Source organism: Crotalus tigris, unplaced genomic scaffold, assembly GCF_016545835.1.
Source record: "Crotalus tigris isolate CLP2741 ecotype Arizona unplaced genomic scaffold, ASM1654583v1 scf7180000024302.2721777, whole genome shotgun sequence".
Taxonomy (NCBI): Eukaryota; Metazoa; Chordata; class Lepidosauria; order Squamata; family Viperidae; genus Crotalus; species Crotalus tigris.
In genome coordinates this window covers 1,192,422-1,214,170 of record NW_024100474.1, presented here as the reverse complement: position 1 = coordinate 1,214,170, position 21,749 = coordinate 1,192,422, and the positions used below count along the sequence as shown (strand labels likewise).

At 37.3% G+C, this 21,749-nt stretch overlaps 1 protein-coding gene across 10 annotated transcripts in view; it reads left to right on the top strand.

Moving 5' to 3' along the window:
- Positions 1-21,749, top strand: part of TTBK1 (tau tubulin kinase 1) — a 132,166-nt gene that overhangs the window by 72,324 nt on the left and 38,093 nt on the right. For 6 of the 10 annotated variants that reach the window (XM_039324482.1, XM_039324483.1, XM_039324486.1 and 3 more), the window contains one exon: positions 17,484-19,111. The exons of the other annotated variants lie outside the window; for them this stretch is intronic. In XM_039324482.1, the coding sequence (XP_039180416.1) occupies positions 17,484-19,111 (1,628 nt within the window). The remainder of the gene's footprint in view (positions 1-17,483; positions 19,112-21,749) is intronic. 10 annotated transcript variants of the gene reach the window in all.

Below are 21,749 nucleotides of genomic sequence, written 5' to 3'. Positions count from 1 at the left end.
TTATTGAAAGCAAAATAATTGTGCTTTTTGATACTTGTATCAGTATAAATGATCAGTGTCTAGAATTTAGACAGATGGATATAAATATAGTTAACCTGTGGAATGAATGACTTGTGATCTGAAAGATTAATGGAAAAGAGGCAATTCCCTATATAACATTTCACGTGGCTAGGTCAGAGGCTAACATAATTCTGATACGTGTTTGGAGGCCTTCTGGACACAAGGAATAATTAAAATACAATAGGTCTAGTAAAAATTGTGGATTTCTTTTGAAGTTGATTATTTATATTAAAAAAAGAAGCCTCCAATATGAAAATTAAAAAGCTTCCAACATGAAAACTTTTAAACACAAATAAAAAAATTGCAAATTCTCCTATCAGTTAATTAGTCAATCTTATATACCAATCCAGCTTTAACTCACTTTGAATTGCTTGTGTAGTTCTTATCAGATTTCTTTTTAAATAAAAACCATAACACAAGCCCACTGTTTAATGTATGAAACAAGAACTTAAAAATATAGACATGCGAGAATATCTAATATTCTCAGACTTGCTATTTTCCAAGCAAAGAACTTTAAGATTAATTTATTTATTGAATTTATTGGCTGCTCATATTACCAACTCTGGACAGCTTACAATATTAAAAAGATAAAACTATACAAAACCTATACACAATATGAATAATATACTAAAATATAAAAATATAAATTCTCATCCCTAACTAAAAGATGGTGAGGGAGGAAATAGGATGAGTGTGTGTGTGTGGGGGGGGAGAAGGTAGGTTATGTTATTAATCTATCAACCAGCCCCAGTGTGAAGTCCTCCTCTCCCGGAACCCTGAGCCAACTGGCAGGGCCAGGGCTTTAAGCTCTTGCAGAAGGTCAGGAGCGTTGGAGCCAACCTCACTCTGGGGGACAAGATGTTCCAAAGGGCAGAAGCAACAGCAGAGAAGGGTCTTCTCCTGGACCCCACCAACCTGAATATCCTGGCTGATGGGGCCTGTAGTATGCCTCCTCTACCAGCATGAGTAGGGCATGCCAATTCCATTTGAACCCATGCCATGAAGGACTTTAAAGGTTATTACCAACACCTTAAAGTGCACCTGGAAACAAACCAGAAGCCAGTACAGCTCAGAAAGCAGTGGTGTTACATGGGTCACTCTTGGGGTCTCAAAAGCTGCCCATACCACTGCACTTGCACCAGCTGTAGCTTCTGAATGCTGTTCAAAGGTAGCTCCATGTAGAGCATGTTGCAGTAGTCTAAATGACTAGGTCTTGAATGACTGAGTGCAGGGACTCAAGAAGATTGCCTCGAGGTCATTTAAATATATAATATGCTGTTTGGAATTTTCTAGTGTGGTCACAGTCCCCCCATCCCTATGTAATCTTAATTTTGCTTGAGAATTCTACCTGCTTTTAAAAACTTACAAAATATATGTATATTTTTATCAAGCCATTTATGTGTTTTTAAAAAAACATTTCTTAAATGCTGTAAGACATGGTATAAACAGTATGGAGCAGTACAGTGAAAAGAAGTTATGCATCCCCTTAATGTTATTACATTATAACATGTTTTGTGTATTTGCATGTGCACAATTCATAGATTTTAAAAATGACTTTGCACTTTAAGGCACAAATTGGTTGCACCTTTCTGCAGCATAATCTTCACTGAACCCATTGTAGCCTATTTCTCAATCCAACTTCCCATCATGTCTATATCTATTCAACTGCCACTCTCATAACCACATGTCATGGATGATGAGTGTTGTGGTATATCTGCAAAGATCCCAATTTGACAAAAGTCTGAAGCTGTACTATAGTACTTCTAATCTCTAATTTGATATTATATAGTATACAAAATGGTAAGTGAAATGTACAATTTGAAGAGGAGTTTAGTTAAGTTATTATGAACAAAATAATTAAAGACAATAATAATTTTAATAGAGCCCATGAGGGATTTATTCCCTTTAGGCTTTTTCCACGGATGATGAAAATGGGGAAATAGTTTCATTAATCACAATGTGATATGTTATTTTAAAAACCCTCAGCTGCAAGATAATAGCTAATCAACTTAATGTTTAAAATACCTCATTGACGCAAACTTGATTTGTAATGAATGGAGATTGAACTCATTGTGCTACTCTAATTGAAGACTAGTTTTTTGAGTTTAATTTCCAAGATTTCCAGATCTTAATATAATTGATAAAATCTTTTGTATAGGATTCTTAGCTCTGTTTCATAATCTCTAACACTTCTTTGTCTATGCACTGCTTTATCATGTTATTTTTTTTCCAAAACTGTAGAGTGCTTGGAATTCTTGAAATTTAAAACAAAAATCATAGCTCTCTAAGAGCACACTGGCCTGTAAAAGGATTTTTTTCACTGAATAGTAGAAATGGACTCCTTCTTCTCCTTAGTTTTCTTCCTTGTTTCTTTCTTTTTCCCTCATGCTCAATCCATAGTCAGATTTTTGCCTAGTTTTCCTCAACTTACTTCCTTGCAATTTCTGTTCCTTTTTCTTCTGTATCTGTTGCATACTTTGTTTCATTTCTTCCAAATTTCCCTTCTTTAGGAATGTTTCTACCTCTGTTATATTAATATCTAGAATTCTGCATAAATGTCTCTGAATCTGTTTTTAGGCTATTTTTTCTTATAATAATAGTTCTAATTCTCAGCCTCCTTTTAAAGGTGCTTGCTCCTTATAAATCACAATGTTTGTGAACCCAATTTCACAGTCAATGATTTTGGGTTGGCAGGTGATTCAACAAGCAAATGATGTATATATGATAATATATTGGCTTTTAATAATATCTTTCATGTGCACAATATATGCAGTATACACATAGTATTTATTTATTATTTATTTATTTAACACAGCTGCTCCATAGTGATTTTTAAAAGCTTGGTTCTGCTATCTATGATAATAAGGTAGGGTTACATTTAAAGCTCCTTATGTTTCTGCTAAACACCAGTTAGTAATAGATTGTGGCCTGATAGAAAAATTGATATTCTAGAGATGATACAGGAAAGATGAGTACAAACTAGATTTGGTTTAGGCCCTAAGGATATTATTCTGATTGTGGGGAAAGGCATCCAATCATTTCCAAAGAAGATCAGGTTTTTGTTTTTGCATAATCTCTGGAATTATTTCATAGATCCACTACTGTGAATTCACTAATATGAATTTGTGAACTGGCTTCTATTTTTTGATTTTTCACATAAAATAGTCAAAACTTTATAATATTATACCATTTTATATGAATGTCTAAAAATGAGATTATAGTCGTGCACTTTCATTTCTTCCTTACTGAATTGTAATGATGCTTCTCTCATTTGCCATTATTCTTAATTAACTCCCTTAATATAAGAACTATGTATTCACATGTTGTGGGTTTGGGATCAAACCGACTTCTAAAAATGGATTATTTTCTAGCATAAATCTATTAGAAATCTTAACAAATCAGATAATTAAATTAATTTTAACTTAAACTGATCTTAATTTTTCTGTTTATGTAGGTATCTAGAGATTTTCTTTAAAGATGCAATATATGTACATATATATCCCAGTTTATTTTGTATGTTGTGCTCCAGGACATAATGCAGTCATTGAATATAATCTACCATACCATCCTTAATTTGGGCTTTGCTTTTATGGTCATTTTCCCCCCAAAGAATTTGTACATTAAAGAAGTACTCATTTTTCTTCTACCAGATGTTGGGTTAGATAAAAATACTGGAGAGCTCCTCTTTTCTAAGATATTTTTCCTCACTGTCCCAACATCAAATATTTGTGGTTATTAGTGAAGCACTCCTGCCATTTTGAGTAATTCCTTAGTATTTCAGCACCAAATGATACTTTCATCTTTGATTGTATATCTTGTCCATTATTGTTTCTTCTGGTCATTGATGTATTGAACAACTGAAAGAGCAGCATAGGGTCAAAATCAGAGAATTTTATGCAGATTTTGTTCTGTTGTTTCTCAGTGGGTTGGATGTAAGTTATGCCCACTTCAACTACTAATTAATGACCTGAGCTTATGGTAGTACAAGTTGAGAAATGCCTTTCTATGTGAGGTCTCATCTTGAAATTAACACTGCAAAGAAATTCAGTCAAATGGAAAATTACGTTTGGCAGTTTTTAGAAGAAACAAAATAATATACTATTCATGGCATGTAGACAATTTTGCTTCTGAAATGCTTATAAAACTTCCTTTTTATAAGTCACTAATATCAGAAGTTTTCACTCCCTTTAAGCAAAAGCCTGTGCTGAAGTTGTTATTGAAGGGCACCTTCCCATTTCATTTGGATTTGGATTAAGGCATTTGGCTTTGTACTTGAAGATCAAAGTCAATCACTTGGAAGGGTTAGGTCAGGTGTAGGTAACCTTGGCTCTTTTATGACTCGTGGACTTCAACTCCCAGAATTCCTGAGCCAGCATGGCTCAGCTTGGAAACCTCTCCCTTTCCCCTCAGCATGGCTAGCTCAGGAATTCTGGGAGTTGAAGTCCACGAGTCATAAAAGAGCCAAGGTTGCCTACCCCTGGGTTAGGTTATCATAACTTTATTTTGTGCAGTTTTGTACAGCCTGCAATTCACGTTACCTTATTTTACAAGGGTTCTTGATAGAAGCTACCTAGTATTAAAAAATGATTTCCTGGATTTTGTCTTTCCCCACAATGATATGAAACTGGTAGAGTATTTTTTGTTACTAGTTTTGGTAACCTTTATAAAGTAACATTTGGTCAAGCTCCTTTTTTTATTAGACTTCTGTATATTGAATCATGGTAACATTTAATTCTGCTTTAGCAGTTTCACAATAGCACAAGGATAACATTTATAGTAAATGTTTTTAACACTCCATTTGATGTATTGGTAGTCATTGTTTGCAGTATTCAAACTACTGGAAAAATGATATAATGAATGTAAAACACACACACACAAGCTGCTATAATTATGTAACCTGGAGTTGAAAGTTGATCTCCATTTTTGCATTAACCTGCATGTAATTTAATATTCAGAATCAAATTTATGATCTATTTTTTTTTACAATGTAATATGCTTTCTGTTAAATCCTGTCTCCTCAGTGTACCTGGCTTAATTATATCTTTTTTGTAATAAATCACAGAGCTTCCTTATCAATAACTCATTACAAATGCAGGCAAACTATCTCTATACATAAAACGCATCTACATTTCAAAAACTGTTCCATTTAACAATAGAATAAGAAGGATGCTCAAAGGACACTTACTTGCCCCTTCACTTTGGTCCTTCCTGAAAAAAGCAGAGCTTGCTTATATTTGGCCTTATCTCTGCATCAAAAAGATACTAATATTTTCAGAATATTTTACAGTTTATTACTTCTTCCCAAGATTGGAACACAAATTGTCAATGAAATTTCCCCCCTTCTCTGTCTTCTTATGTTTTTTTTTTTTTTTCCAAACCTCTGCAGGTAGAAACATATGAAGAGTTTCAAAATAAAAAGATTGACTGAATGAAAAGCATATTTCATAAGGAGTTAATTTCAGTGCTTCTGATTCATACATTCTAGATTGCAGTGTACTTTAGCCTGCCAGTAGTGGTAGCCATGATTGCTAACATTGTGCAAGGCTGCATTAATGAATCAGGAACATAGAAAACACACTGGGATCTATCGCTACCTTAGAAAAAACTATAAATGGAGGAATAGCTTCTGAAAGCCATCAAACAATATATGTGTTCAGAATTTGGAAAACTTAAGTTGTTGAGAATGAACTTATTACATTGCAATCACGCAAGGGCTGAATTTGTATTTTACAAAGCAGATATCCTACAAATTCTTTAACAACATTTTGAAATTCTAGACTTGCCAAATCTGCAAGTTCTAAATAAATAACATATTCTACCTGCAAAGGATAATACCAGTTTCAGGATATACTAAGCTCATGCCTATTAATTCTTGTGGGAGCTGGATTCTTATTTGTTGGAATGCATCTGTATTTCTCAGGACTAAGGCATCTTCTAGTTTCTTGTGCCTGAGATCACTTGATAACTTGTGTTGTGTTTCTTAGGCTTTCTAGATTTCTTTCATAATCATCAGCACCCTCAGGGACTAGCATATCTTTCTTTTGCCTTATCCTAAGCCCAAACACTTGTTGCTACTGTTTATTGTGGATCAGCAGTTGGCAGTACTAAGATTCTGAAGAAGAGAAGAATTGAATATTTGTTTTTCTTCTGTTTACACACTGGTCCCAATATGTATAGAAATGCAACAGTGATGACTTTATAGGATTAGTGTGCGTACAAAGAACTAATTTCTAACTACAGTTTGGCTTAATGGTGGAATCATATTCTCTTTCTCTAGAGTAAATCCCTCTTTCTCTCTCATACACATCTTACTGTGGCTATGCAGTCAAAACCACCTTCTCTGTTGTTCCAGAGCATAAAGACCAGGTCACATTTCAGAAAGACGAGGCTACAACAAAAACTGAGTTTTATTTCATTTCCATTTAAATTTAATCAAACATAAATGTGATTAATATAATTATTTTCCACTCATATGGTTTTCTTCTCTCATATAGTTTTGAGGCTCCTAGAAAAAGCACTGAAAGCTTGCAGGGATGCGACATGCAGTCCTGGGGCCTTAGTTGTGCATATAACGGACTACTAATGTCAAATCTTTAATTTTAAGGCTCCTCACTTCTCAGCTAAACCAGTGTCAGTATTGATATATTTGTTGGGCACTGTTTAGAAAGAAATTTAGAAAGAATGGAATTCATGTTAGAAAGTGAACGCTTGGTTCGTAGTGAAGATACATTTTCACCAGCTTTTTGTCCTAGGGCAGCATACTATCTTGGTGTGTTTTTCCAAACATCCACATGGATGTTTCAAAGTTTGTTTTGTGTTGCTTTTTTCTTATATGGAGTGCCAATTCTTAATATTTTAAATATCTTTTAATGAAAACCTCAGGAATTAGAATCATCCCAGTATTATTGCAGACAGACACATGTATATTTAGCATCGACTGAAAAAGCCTAAAACCCTTCTTAGGAGAATTATGAGGTATAATTTTTTGTGGCATAGCAGGAATTAATTTGGAAGGACCAAGTTGCCAAAAGGGGTTCAAAAGTTTGTTTTCCCTGAGCCTTTTTATTCTTTGTATGTGTTGCCTGTTAGAACTGAAGATAATTCTCTGCGGCCCTAACCTTTCACCTTTTTGTACTGACATTGTATAATATGCTTGCACTAATCTCCTGGGCAAACCAAGCATGTAAGAAAAAAAATGAAGCTTTTTTTTATATAAAAGCACTGTATTCTGTATATAGAGAGACTAATGGCAAGAAGAACTTGAAATTCTATCTTATGTATAAAAGCATGCACTGAATTACTTGTATGTAGAACATGCTGTAAATGCTGCAGAGTACTGTAAGATCCTACACTTGAAATCACAAATAACAAGCAACTTCATCTTTTAAAACAAAACAAGAAACAAAAAAAACCTAAACCGAAGCTGTGCAATGGATTTTGTGCCTTTTTTAAATCCATGTATGTTAAGCCAGACAATCGGGAAAAAAAGCTTGTATACTACCAAAACCTTATTAAAGAATCAAAGGCAGAACTTGTGGCAGTGGTTTTTTTTAATCTCATTTTTCGTTGGACCGGCACAGTTATTGTAATGTAGACTTCAGATCTAAATACAAACTCTCCTTTAGCCCCTTACCTGGCATTAGCATTGTGGAGGATTTTTACTAGTGAAAGGGAGGGATAAATTTTAGTTTTAATAGAAAGAAGGATATATCCTGCTCTACTAGCCTAATTTTTACATCTTATATATCAATATAGGAGGATAGATTTTCTTGAACTTTCTTCTCTGGACTCTGTATTATGAGTTGGCTAATTTTTTCTCCCTTCCTCATTTCTCTGACTTCCTATTAGTCCCTGGGACAGAGAGAAACCAATATACAGTAGTACCTGTCAACTTTAGAAAACAACAATTTGGTGCTTGTGAAGAAAACCACTCTTTCTAAACGGGGAGGGCAATGAAATGCAATACTGACTAAGGCAGTGGTGAAGAGAGCAACAACCACTAGGCATGCCAGGGCATCAAGATCAATTGTAGCAGGAAAACACATTGTGTGGGCTGATTTGAGACATGATACACTAGCTAAAGGTAAAATGCATAAATGCAGCATTGATGCATAAATAAAGCTTTACTCCTAGCAATGTCACTGACACGTTCAGGTCATTTACTTGGAATTTACTTTGGGTACTAATGAGGTACAACCTGCTTTTGAAAATCAGAAAAGATCAGCTGCAGGCTTGCTGTACTTCCACAGTTTTATGAGCAATATTTCCTTAAGTGTGGATAATATGTACGTTGTTTTTTCCAAGATCAGACATTTGAAAACAGAAATCTGCTAAGAGTTGAGTGTAGACTTAACTATAACGCAGCTTTGCTGAAATTTGTGAAGGTGTTTCCAGAATTTGGTAGAAGAGCACTACCCTGCATAAATGTTTCTAGTAATTTCCTGTTTTGTTATTTTGGCATTCCTCTGCTATAATTTTTTTCTTTAAAAAATGACATCTCTGCCCAGTTGCCCCCTCCCAATTTTCACAGGAGTATCAAAATGGAATTGAAGACTCTTGAAGTTATTCAACTAACTGCTTGAATTGAAGTTATTCAACTAACTGCTAACTTCCAATACATTAGGTGTTTTTAATGCTGAAAAAGCTGCTGGTCCAAACTCAGATATCAGTAAATGCGGTTGTAAATTATAATGGACAAATGATATTTATCTTTTTAACACAGAAAATAAGGAGAAAAGCTAATTATCACCCAATATTTACTCTAAAGTAAATTTGGATAGCAATCCAAATCTTTTATATAACAGTTTAAAAATCAATTTTAAGATATGGTTTATCCCTAGTATTAATTTGTTTGACATGAAAAGAGGAATCAAAATACAATTTTTGGAAATAGTATACCACAGTTTTTGAACTGATAGTGGCAGGAGATATATTTGTTATATTTTTAACCCAAAACTGTGTGAACAAAAACCTCTGTATAAGAATATTCCACAAGAGTCCAGGAAGGATAATACATGTTAAGCAAGAGTATCTAAGTTTGGTACTAGTGAAAAGGTAAACATCTTGGTCAAAAGCATAATGAAGATCAAAGTTTCCATCTTTAACTGCAAATTACACATTTCTCAAAGATATCCTGATAGAATAATGTCAGTTTTTGAAAATATGTGTACAGGAATTCCTTATAAATATAATTACATTCGTCTGGACAATGTTTTTCCTACCAAAGTGTGAGACTCCCATCTATTACTGAGACTTGGAGGGCCAGAGTTAGGGAGATTCCTTTTTTAGATATGTGCACACCTTGTTGCTGTGTTTGGCATCAGTTGAGATCCCAGGATAGGAGAAAGGAGTGGCAGTTATTATCTGAGAAGCTCTAATAGCTTTCAGAGCCTCTGTGTGGTAGAAAATGAGATATGAGATCTTTATGGCTGAAGTGGTGTTCCAGATAGCAGCTGGATTTGTTGTAAAGTGAACACATACCTGAGCTGCTGGATTCCATTGCTGACAGTTGAATTCCGCAAGCTGTTATACAGCTGCCTCCAGTTAGTATTGAATTTGGGGCTCATCGGGAGTTCATGGTCACCATGACAACCATGAATCTTACCCAAATTATTGACCCAATGCATGCTAGAGGTCATATGTTAGGTTTTGGGGGGTATGGGTGGTCTTGAGATGCTTGCAATATGATCAGAAGGTGGAGGGCAGTGTCACCAGTCCTTTGTCATGATCAGAGCACTCAGATTGCTGCTTGGCTTACCGCTGCTACTCTTCCCTGCAAGAAGGTAAGACCTGTTAGATCTACCTGCCCCAAGCGTCTAGAGACTCTGGGATTTCAGAGAGTGTACATCCTGTTATTTGTTCTTATTTTGCTTTAGAATATTACTGAATATTATTCATGTAGTCTGATCAAGTAGATTTCAGTAACTACTTAATTCTTTGTCTTTTAAATGTATAAATATACATTAAGTATCTTTGCCTGAATTATGACCTTCAAAATCCTGCCAAAATAATTTGAAGCTTATTCAAACGCTGTAGTCTTATGCAACTTATGAGCAATCTCATATTATCTGGCAATGAACATCCATGTTATGTGAAGATGTACTTTTTTGTTATGATATCTGTGCATCACAGATATGGGAATCTAGTTTTATGAAAGATCCCTTCCATCCCTCAGTTTCTTTTCAACAGCCACAGGATTAATATCCTCATCTCCTTTATGAAAACTTAATATTTTGTTGCTTTTTGTTTTATTGTCATATCTCTGTTGTCTAAATTGGTTTGCTTTTTCCCAAGCAAGCTTTCAGTGGAATTTTCTGCGGCCCATCAAAACTCTCTTTTTGAAATGCCTCTAAAGATGAGAACAACTAACATCCCATGAATGGATATTTCTTCTGTCTCATGTGTCCTGGAGAGGAGCATCTGGTAGTTAATTGTCACTACCATGATAAATACACTGAGCACGCTCAGTTCAATTCATCTTGCCTTTCGGGCTTCCTTTGTGAAAAAAGCAATCCTGGCTACAAATCTGACATTACACATACCTTTTAGTTAGTCTAAATTATATATTTCTCAACCAGTTCAATACCTAGAGCAGCCATATTAGCATCCATGATCTCTAAACTGTCTTCTGTAACCTTGGTGCCAAATCCAGTCTTCTATAGCCTTGGAGCGTGTGTATGGAGATTCTCAATCATCCAGTCATGGTTGTCCCAAAGATGCTTTTCAAAAGGCAACTGGATTTTCTTATTTTGCTTTCCTTGAAAATGTTTCATTTCTCATCCAAGAAGCTTCTTCAGTTCAGAAGCTTTAGAATCTTGCCTCAAGGTGACTGTGGGTGGTTTACAATATTAAAAGCCAAGAAAACCACAAAAAATAAATATTACTAATAACAGTAACAATTATAATTAAAAAGATGAAGAGGAAGGGAGCAGGATGCATGGGGGGAGGGGAAAATCTTCTCTTAATCTATCAACCATCTCCAGTGTGATACATCCCTGTTAGGGCCCCAGGCCAGCTGGCAGAGCCAGATCTTGAGGCCCTTATGGAAGGTCAAAAGGATGAATGCAAATCTCAAATCAGTGGGTACAATGTTCCAAAAGATTCTTCTTTTGGATGTTGCCAGCCACAATTCCTTGGCTGTCCAGGTCCGCAGAGTGCCTCTTCCACAGCATGGCTCTTATGCGGGCATGGGTAGAGCAGGCCAGTACTATTGGGGTGAAATGGTTCCTGGACCCATGCCGTGTGTAATCTGGGCCACTCTAAGGGCCTCAAGAATTACCCACATCACTGCAGTCTGCACCAGTTGTACCTTACAAATGCTCGTCAAGGGTTGCCCTTGTAATAATCCAAGTGTGAAATGACCAGGGCTTGAGTGTCTAGGACTCCCAATCCAGGAAAGGGTGCAACTGGCACACAGCATGAAGTTACACAAAGGCTTTCCTAACCATGACTACCACATGCTCTTCAAGCAGGACTGGGTGTGTCTGGGGTAGTGCAATCCCATCCAGAACTAAATATGTTAAAGTATTGGATCTTGAAGTTCCATATACCCAAAGCCATTTAATCCTGCCCTGATTCAACAAAAGTCTATTGTCCGTCCCCCATACAGGCCCCCACAGCTTCCAGACACCGTGAGAGGGAAACAACAGCCTTATTTCAATCACCAGGTATGAAGATATAAAGTTGATTATCATCAGTATAGTAATGATACCTCAACTAATGATACGTATCATCGCCCAGCAACTTCATATAGATGTTAAAAAGGAGTGGAGAGAGTACCAAGCCTTGTGGCATACCAGAAAGGAGCAGCCATGGGCTGGCTCTCTCACATTATCAACACTGATTTGGACTGGTCTTGGAAAAAGGAGCTAAACTGGCAGAAGACTGTGCCACTCAGTCCCAAACCCTATAGCCATCCCAAAAGGATATCATGGACAGTGATACTGAAGGCTGCTGAGATGATAAGGAGAGCAAGGAAGCCCCATCCTGCTCTCATCAGAGATCATCAACAAGTGCGACCAATGCTGTCTCTGTCCCATAACCAGGCCTGAATCCTGACTGGAAGGGGTCTAGATAATCTGATTCATCCAGGACCCTCTGAAGCTGCCAAGCCACATCTTTCCTATCATCTTCCCTAGAAAGGGAAGATGGGAAATTGGACAAAAATTGTCCAGACAAGTGGGATCAAGCAATGGTCTTTTAAGGAAGGGGCAAATCAGGGCTTCCTTGAAAGGCCCAAGGAATGTCTCCTCTTGCAATGAAGAATTTATTACTGCCTGAACCCACCTGGCAATCGCTGTCCTGGAGCTTACACCAACTCAGAGGGACAGAGATATAGTTGACAGGTGGTTGCACTGATGGCATTGAGAAACATGTTTACTTTATTACGTACAACAGGATCAAAGGGGTGTACTAGCCCATTGTCCTGTCAGACATTGAATCCAAAGATGTTTTTTTAATAATCTAGGACTCAAGAAAAATAACAACAACAACAACAACTTTATTGTCACTTGAATGTACACCAATTGGCATACATCAAAAATGTTCTAATGTCATTGCAGTACAGGTAGTCCTCACTTAGTGATCATAATTAGGACTGGCATAATTAAGCAAAGCAGTCTCTAAGTGAAACAGCTGTGCTTACTTCAGCTGTCCTCTGCTTTGCAGACCTATGAAGTCATAAAGTTACTTTTTCATCACTGTCATAACTGAGAACAATTGCTAAAAGAGGCAATTGGTAAATGAGGATTACCTTTATTTTGCTCACTGTATTTAGACAGAATTACTCTATTGTGAGCTGATGAACAACTTTTATTTATAATATTAAGTATAATATATAATATATAAGATGTTTATATCTTATTTATTTATGAACAATTAAACATTACAAAATAAGCAAATTTCTTATTTATACATTATAAACTATCTTGAAGCCTATCTTGCTCTCATAAGATATATGAAATGTATCTATACATTGCATTAATACATACATTAAATGTATCTATATATTAAAAACATTAAAAACCAACATAGAATATACTGTTGGGTTCCACTGTTTTATTATACATACATACATACATACATACATACATACATACATCTCAGAACAAACTGACCACAGCTATGATTTCTTCCATTGCTTCCCTCTATATAGTTCAGTATTGAAGTTAAATAAACTGGTGATACAGCATTATCATCAATCTACCATGCTTCATCGTTCAAGCCAAAGCATCTTTTGGATAGGGAGAGATTTTATATAACTTTTTTTGCTAAACATTTTGCCCAACTCCAAATTCTATTTGGTAATTGTCAGCCCCAAGCAACTAGATTTGCACGTAAAAAGTTCAAGTTGACTACTTTATTGACTTCTACCTATAGTAGAAGAATCTCCCCAGATTGCTTGCCTTCCTTTGGGAACAAACAGAACTTAGGGTGTGTGTGTGTGTGTGTGTGTGTGTGTGTGTGTGTGTGTGTGTGTCTGAGTCAGTCCTAAGTCTCTTGTGGCTATGCAGAGACTCAAGGCTAACTTCTTCCTTGATCCTTCCCCCTTGTCTGGCTGGGGATTTCCCAAGATTAATCACAAGTACATGTGATACGAGAACTAGTTGTTATCTATGTTTTTCAAGTGGTCACTGTATATTCATGTTTGAAAACTACATATTTTATTGCACCTCTCTGCCAGATTTTTAAATAAATAATTAGTCTTTCCATTGCACTGATAAAGTGTCAGTTCATTCAAAGAAAGTAAGTTCAGGTTGATAACCAAAGATGCTATCTTTGGAAGAACACTGTTTGTCTCACATTGAATTATTATACTATTTGCTATCTGCTATGTACAGTATTTGCATAATTCTTATACAGTATACCACAGATTCCAAATATTTTATATAATTCAAGAGCACATTCATACTTAAAGTTTTGTTTTTAAAATAATGAGAGAAAAGAAATCAAATTGAACAAAATACAGTGATATATTAATTTAAAAAGCCATATGCTTAAAAATAAGTGAAAAAATACAAAAAAACAAACTATCTCATTACAACAATAAACAGTTGTTGTTGTTAATTGCGAAGTCGTGTCCGACCCATCGCAACCCCATGGACAACATTCCTCCAGGTCTTCCTGTCCTCTACCATCTTCTGGAGTCCATTTAAGTTCACACCTACTGCTTCAGTGACTCCATCCAGCCATCTCATTCTCTGTCGTCCCCTTCTTCTATTGCCCTCAATCTTTCCCAGTATTAGGCCCTTCTCCAGTGAGTCCTTCCTTCTCATTAGGTAGCCAAAGTATTTGAGTTTCAACTTCAGGATCTGGCCTTCTAAAGAGCAGTCGGGGTTGATCTCTTCTAGGACTGACTGGTTTGAACGCCTTGCAGTCCAAGGGACTCGCAGGAGTCTTCTCCCGCACCATAGTTCAAAGGCCTCAATTCTTTGTCGCTCAGCCTTTCTTATGGTTCAACTTTCACATCCATACATTGCAACTGGAAAAACCATGGCCTGGACCTATATGCACTTTTGTTGGCAGGGTGATGTCTCTGCTTTTTAGTATGCTGTCTAGATTTGCCATAGCTTTCCTCTCCAGGAGCAAGCGTCTTTTAATTTCTTGGCTGCAGTCCCCATCTAAGGTGATCTTGGAGCCCAGGAAAATAAAATCTGTCACTACCTCCATTTCTTCCCCATCTATTTGCCAGGAATTGAGAGGGCCGGATGCCATGATTTTGGTTTTCTTAATAAACAGTTACAACTGTATAAATAATTATCTAATGCAAACAGCATGCAAGGGTTCTATCTATCTATCTATCTATCTATCTATCTATCTATCTATCTATCTATCTATCTATCTATCATCTTTTTGAACTTATTGTATTTTATATAAATAAGACTTATATTTCATTATATTTATTTATACAAAATCCATGTCTATAGACAATCTGCTCTAGTAGCAAGTATAAACAGATCTTCAGTCCATTGAGTAAATAGGGCCATATGTTTATTTTTCCAGAGCTGCAATATCAATTGTTTAGCTATAAAAAGGGCATGGGAAATCCATTTACATTCCTCAGTTCCATATACTAACAATATAATTGAAGAGAATATTATCCTCTGAAAATTTTCTTACATAGTCACATTTATATAATTCACTATTTTCTTCCAAAACCTAATAAGTATTGAACAATGTAAAAACATGTGTTTTAAAGAAGCACTGCTCTTATTACATCTTCAACAAAATAGACAATCCTTTTCTATACAAATCCAATAAATTCTAGATATTATTTTTTGTTGTATAAAAAACCCCTTCCTTTTTATGACCCTGTAATCCCTTAATTCAGAACAGAGTTGTGATGACTGGAAGAAGCTGAGTGTTGATTAGCCAGATGCCCTTCCTGATGCCATGTGGGGCTCACGGTAGATATTTTTTCTTTGCACCCTAACAGAGAAACATCTGCCACTACTTAGGATTGAACTCTCAAGCTTCCAGGTGGAGGAGAGCATCTTCATCACTATGTCATCACGCTGCTCATATTATTTTATTGTTGTATAAATCATAGCTTAAGGTCCATTGTCTTGCTATAGAAGACACTCTTCCATTGTTTATGTAATATAGGAACTTTAATTATTTCATTCATCTCTTAATGTCTTATATCAAGTGCATTTATTGATAACAAATATCTATATAAACTAATAATAGGTTTTTGAGTTTTAAAATATATAAGAAGTTCTAGTAATTTGGATGTTTTAAAAGTTGAAAATGTTGCTGATACCATGTTAACAAATGTTGCAGCTGTAAATATTGCTACTGAGTTACATCTGATAGATGATTTTTATCATCTATTTTAACACAATGTATGTTAAAAATTCATCCTCATCAATTGGTCCAAAGTCAGTATTCTCCCTTTCATCCAATTTTTCTGCATCACCATCTTCCCAATTTTTAATGTCAAATTTCCCCTTAGGGTCATGAGAAGGATAAAATCTTTTTTTAGACATTCCATTCCATATCTTCCTGATATAATTGTTTCTAGAGATACTAGAATTTTATTATATTTGAATCCTAAAACTGTCCATCTAACCAAAGGTGTTATATATGTATATTCCAAAACATTTGTATCTGTTATATGCATTAATATGATTAATTCACCTCCTTTGGATGATGCTTCATCTATCAAATACTTAGAGCTCCTGGAGTGTCATGTCAGTAATATGACATGAAAAGTACAATTGGAGCCAGTGTTAGAAGCATATGCAATGCAGGGCACACTTTCATAAAATTTTGTAGAAAGTAGCTGTAAAAAGTTTCTACAGAAGTGTATCATCTGTACATGTGAAAGCACAGATGATCACTTGAAGAATCACAGTTACATTAAGCAATTTTGTTATTGTCTAATTCATGCTTAATGAACTATACAGAAAGTAGTTCTGATTTCCTGTGTAACATTTGCTTCCTACTCATTTCATGTGATATTCATCAATTTTATTTTTAAAATAAAAGTATTTCCACTTCAAAATAATGTCATATACGTTTCTTCTATCCCTGGACATCTGTTTTTTTTCTACAGCTTTCCTTTTATTTTATTAAATAACCTCTTCTGCTTCTGCTATTGTATGTTGCTAGAAACCATATAATGTTTATCTTTACTGTGTATATTCTCTTTATACTGGTTTTCTTTCTGTTCCAGTTATGTTTTTCTTGTTTACAGGATGACCCATGGGCCTTGCTAGGGTATTTACTGAATAATAACCTTTTGCATTGTTACCTCTTAGGAGTGTTCAGCAGACATCACACTAGTAGGAGGTGAAGGACAGGTTTTGTTTTTAGCAGCAGCAGCAGCAGCAGCAGATTAATGGGAGGCAGTTGCCTCTCCTTTCTTCCTATATGTATTAGATCTGGATACTGAAGATGGAATACTGAAAAAGAATGAGGGGGAATTCTACAGACTGTTCTTGAGGCATCCCAGAAGATACCCTTGGGCTTTAAAGCGGGGTATTAATATCATGTGGTAAGGGATTTGCCATTATGGTGAATACAGATTTTTCCTGCAGAATCTTTCTTCCAACATAACTTCACAAATTCTTGTTATTTGACAAAACTGAGAAGGGGAATTCTGTGATTCTTGATCTCTGCATATTTTTGAAAGCCCTGCATAAGTAACATTCACGTCCAGGGAAAATATTTCTCCCCCAGAGAGAGAGAGAGAGAAAGATATAAGACTAAGAAGGGGTGAAAGGAGATAAGGTCCACTTTCCACTCTGACCCTACTTGCTGCTGGGTCCAAACGGATGCCCCCCAGTGATATAAAGCTGGTAGGAAAGGGTCCCCAGCTCTTGGTCTCCATTCATTTGTGGTTTTAATTCTCCTGGCTAATTTCTTGCTTATGTAGTTTCAACATTCTGGATAATCAAATATTTTTGTATGTCTTTTTCCAGGTATTCCCACTGAAACCTTTTGAAATGAATGGTCTCCCCAGGGTGGTGCCTTTAAATTTGCCTTACCAAGATTTCAAAAGGGATGTATCAGAAAACAGGGAAAGATCCAAAATTCTCCAACGAATAAAAAAAGTGGATTTCTCAAATGTTGTCTTAACTGCCCCTTTTAAACCACCTAATGCTCATCTTCAAGTGGCAAATGGCAGATACAAAGAAAAGGAGGAAAAAGAAGAAGAAGAAGAAGAAGAGGAGGAGGAGGAGGAGGAGGAGGAGGAGGAAGAACTTGATCATTTAGGGGAAGAATTTGATATGCAAAGTGATTCAAGCAGTGAAGTAAGTCAAAAAAGTACTGAGCGTAGTCAGGAAGGTGCTCCATCCACACTTTTAGCAGATGACCAGAAAGAATCCAAGGGTCGAGCATCAGCTGCAGAAGGAGACTTGGAACTTGAGGAAGGCTCAAAAACATTAGTTCTCTTTTCACCAGGTGACCTGAAAAAGTCTCCTGTGAATACAGACTTGGCTCCTGATATTGATCTTGGGACTCTTGCCGCACTGACTCCTCAAAGTGAGAAACCTCAGCCTATGGGAAGCCAGCTTGATGTATCTGAGCCAGGAACATTGTCTTCCATCCTCAAGTCTGAACCAAAGCCTCCTATGTCTGTGGCCACAACCTCCTCCCCTTTTATGAAAGTTGAACGCACATTTGTCCATATTGCTGAAAAGACACATCTAAACATCATGTCTTCCAGTGGCCAGCTTATGAGGCATGAGGAATATTCTAATCAAGGGCAGTTTGAAGAGGTAATTGTTGAGGAAGAATTAGAGGAAAATCAGGTACTGATAGAAAATGGGAGTGTGAATTCAGCCTTGGAAGGAGGAGAGATGGAAAGTTGTGCTTTCTCAGTGAATCATATTGAAACCACCTCTGAAGCTGCAGGGGAACTGGTATGCCTGAATGGTGTTAAAATGGGAGGAGGAGGAGAAGAAGAAGAAGAGCTAGAACTTAAGAGCAAACTTATTCCCGAATCAGATGTGGAAGAAGATAGTAAGTTGATTTCAGAAGAACCTGGCCTTGATAATAAAACCCTTGCAAATGAATCCCTTAGACAAGCAGAGTTGCTTCCACATATTCTAGCAGAAACTTCCAAAAAAACACTGAATGTAAGGTATAGAAGCCGGATTCCTGTGTTGCTGTCTGAAGAAGACACTGGATCAGATGTTTCAGCCTCACACTCTGGGAAAGAAAGGCTATACAAGAGACTGAAACAGCAGGATTTGGCCCGCCTGGTGATGGAGAAAAGACAAAGCCATCTGTTAAGGTTAGCTTCTGGAGTGTCATCTTCTGCTTCTTCTAGTGATGAGAGGCAGCGGGTTTCAGAAACCTTGTCAGCCACTGGTTCTGAGGAAGATACTCATGATTCAGATGATTTCACCCCAAGGAAGATTGGAAATCAGGAGAGAATTTCCCTGGTAAAGATGGAGGAGAGAAGCTTAAATATAAGGAGCAGAATCCCTCGCCCCATTGTACCTGTAAAGCCGCCTGTGTTAGAACTAAAATATGGAAGCACTTCAGCCCTTCCACCAGCAGGACCAAGTAGAAGTACCGGTGATGCATCTGGGTCCATCAGGTATGCAGTACTTCTTTCTGACTCAGCAAGCGATTGGATTTAGAGAGTTACTTTTGTGAGGGTGAAGGTTCGTTCTCCGAGCTTGTGAGTTGGTTTCTGAATGTTTCATTACCAGGCTAGGTAACATCTTCAGGGAAGTTTAGGGGATGTCAGTGTCAGTGCTAACAGCACTGGTAATGAAACGTTCAGAAACCAACCCACAAGCTCAAAGAACAAACCTTCACCCTCATCTTACACCTGAGCTACAGATATTCACCACTATTGCAATTACTTCTGTTCTTGCTATCTCCTCAGCGCCTTCTTTATATTTACTCAGCCTATACAGTAGACCAGGGGTAGGCAACCCAAAACACTCAAAGAGCCACTTGGACCCGTTTCCCACCAAAAACAAAATACCGGGAGCCGCAAAACCCTTTTGATATCTAAAATGAAGATAACACCGCATATATCCTTTTTTACCTTTATTATAGGTGTGTGTGTGTTTGTGTATGTGTGTGTGTGCGTGTGTGTATATATACACACACACATTAAAAATAAAAGTAAAAATATCACTCTTGGGAATATCCATACTATTAAAACAATGATCACCAAGAGAATGCTTTAAGAGAATAAAATTGCATATACACACAGGTAAAAAAAGGATATATGCAGTGTTATCTTCATTTTAGATGTCAAAAGGGTCTCTCTGTCTCTCTGTCTCTCTCCCTCCCTCCCTCCCTCTCTATCTGCCCTTGGTCTGCCACTCCTCTTCCCCCACTCTCTTTCTTTCTCTCTCTCTTTCTTCTCTCTCTCTCTCTCTCTTCTCCTCCCTCTCTCTTTCTCTCTTCTCTCTCTCTCTCTCTCTCTCTCTCTCTCTCTCTCTCTTTCTCCCCCCCTCCTATCTGCTGCTCACCTGGCAAGCTTCAAGCTGTTGTCCAACAAGCTCAGGGGTAAGCAACCTCGTCTCTTTTATGACTTAGCAACTCCCAGAATTCCTGAGTCAGCCTAGCTGGGCTAGCTAGCTCTCTCCTGCCCTTCCTGCTTCCTGTAGAGACGCAGCAAAGGGAGGAGCTCCGCCCAGTAAGCTTTTCAGCTCCTCGGAGAACACTGTGAGTGCACTCTCTTTTACACACACATACACAGAGAGAGAGAGAGAGAGAGAGAGAGAGAGAGAGAGAGAGAGAGAGAGAGAGAGAGAGAAGTAGGGAAGCGCAATTGCCTCTCTCTGTCTCTGTCTCTCTCTGCAAAGGCAGAGGAGGCTGGGAGCCACAGGGGAAGGCTCAAAGAGCCGCATGCGGCTCCGGAGCCTCAGGTTGCCGACCTGTGCACTAGACTGTAATTGGCCCCTTTTTCCAGATTAATCTTGCTATGATGTTAGACAATAATTTTAAAATAGGCTACCTACAGAGTCTTCCTAAACATTCCATGGCTTCGCCTTCAAAATTAAGTGAAAGTTGGTATGTTTGCATTTAAGACAGATTCCATTGGGGTCATGGAAACTTTTTAAAACCAGATTTTAAAACCAGAACAACAAAATTCTTTAGGAGTGTTTAGAAATAAAAGATATAAAAAGGACATTGTACACAGGAATTACAGTGAAAGGGGTAAGCCTATTTTATGCCCTCCTAGTTTAGTATTCCCTACTGGAGATTTTTTCAAGCTTAATATTGTATATTAGAGGTTCCTATATATAAAGTTGTGGGTAACAATTCTGACATACATATCAACTGTCTATGACTTTTATTATTTTAGTTATAGTACGTAGCTGCATCTACATTCTCTAATGCTTACTTTCCTTATAGGTAGCCCTCAACTTACAACTGGTCATTTAACTACCAGTTGAAGTTACTACAGCCTCAAATGACAATTCAGGCACTTGGCAACCTGTTCACAATTATGATCAGTTTCCAAGCACCCTGCAATCATGTGAGCACCATTTGCAATCTTTTTTACTGGCTTCCCCAGAAAGACAATGGGGAAACTTTCAGGGAAGATTTCAAGTTCTTGCTGCCTGCTGGAGAAAACTCCCTCTCATCTCTGAGGACTGGCTGAAAGAGTTGCCTGCCAAGTGGAGCTCAGCCCCTCTGCTGGATTGCAGAAACAGGGCTCAGTTCCCAAAGATCCATGCCTCGTTTCTGTAGCCTGGCAGAAGTGTTGTCTTCCATGGAAGAGCACTGGAAAGCTACTGAATGCCAAAATATTTCTAGCTTTCAGAACGATGACATTCGCTAGCCTCTTTCAAGGAAACGCCACCATTCTGAAAGCTAGAAAGATTTCTAACAGAATATTTTGTTCACTGTTTTTTTAACTTTCCTAGGCTAGTAAAACTAATGAACCCGATAGCTCGGGTGATAAGTTTGGAAGGTCCCTTCTCCAAATCATGTGCTCTTATCCCCAGTGCTCTGTTTAATGACCTGAGCAATTGCTTAACAATCTCAGCTGGGAGAGCTGGGATTGCAATTGTTGAGCTAAGTCAGGGGTGTCGAACTGCCAGCCCACAGGCCGGATGCGTCATGAGGAAACCGCGCCCACCCTATTGCTGGCAATGGAGAAAAAGCTCTGATACGTCGCGTGATGTCACGTGATGTCATGAGTTTGATGTCTGAGCTAAGTGGTCATGTGCACATTTCACTTAACAGCTGGTTTGTGTCATGGTTCC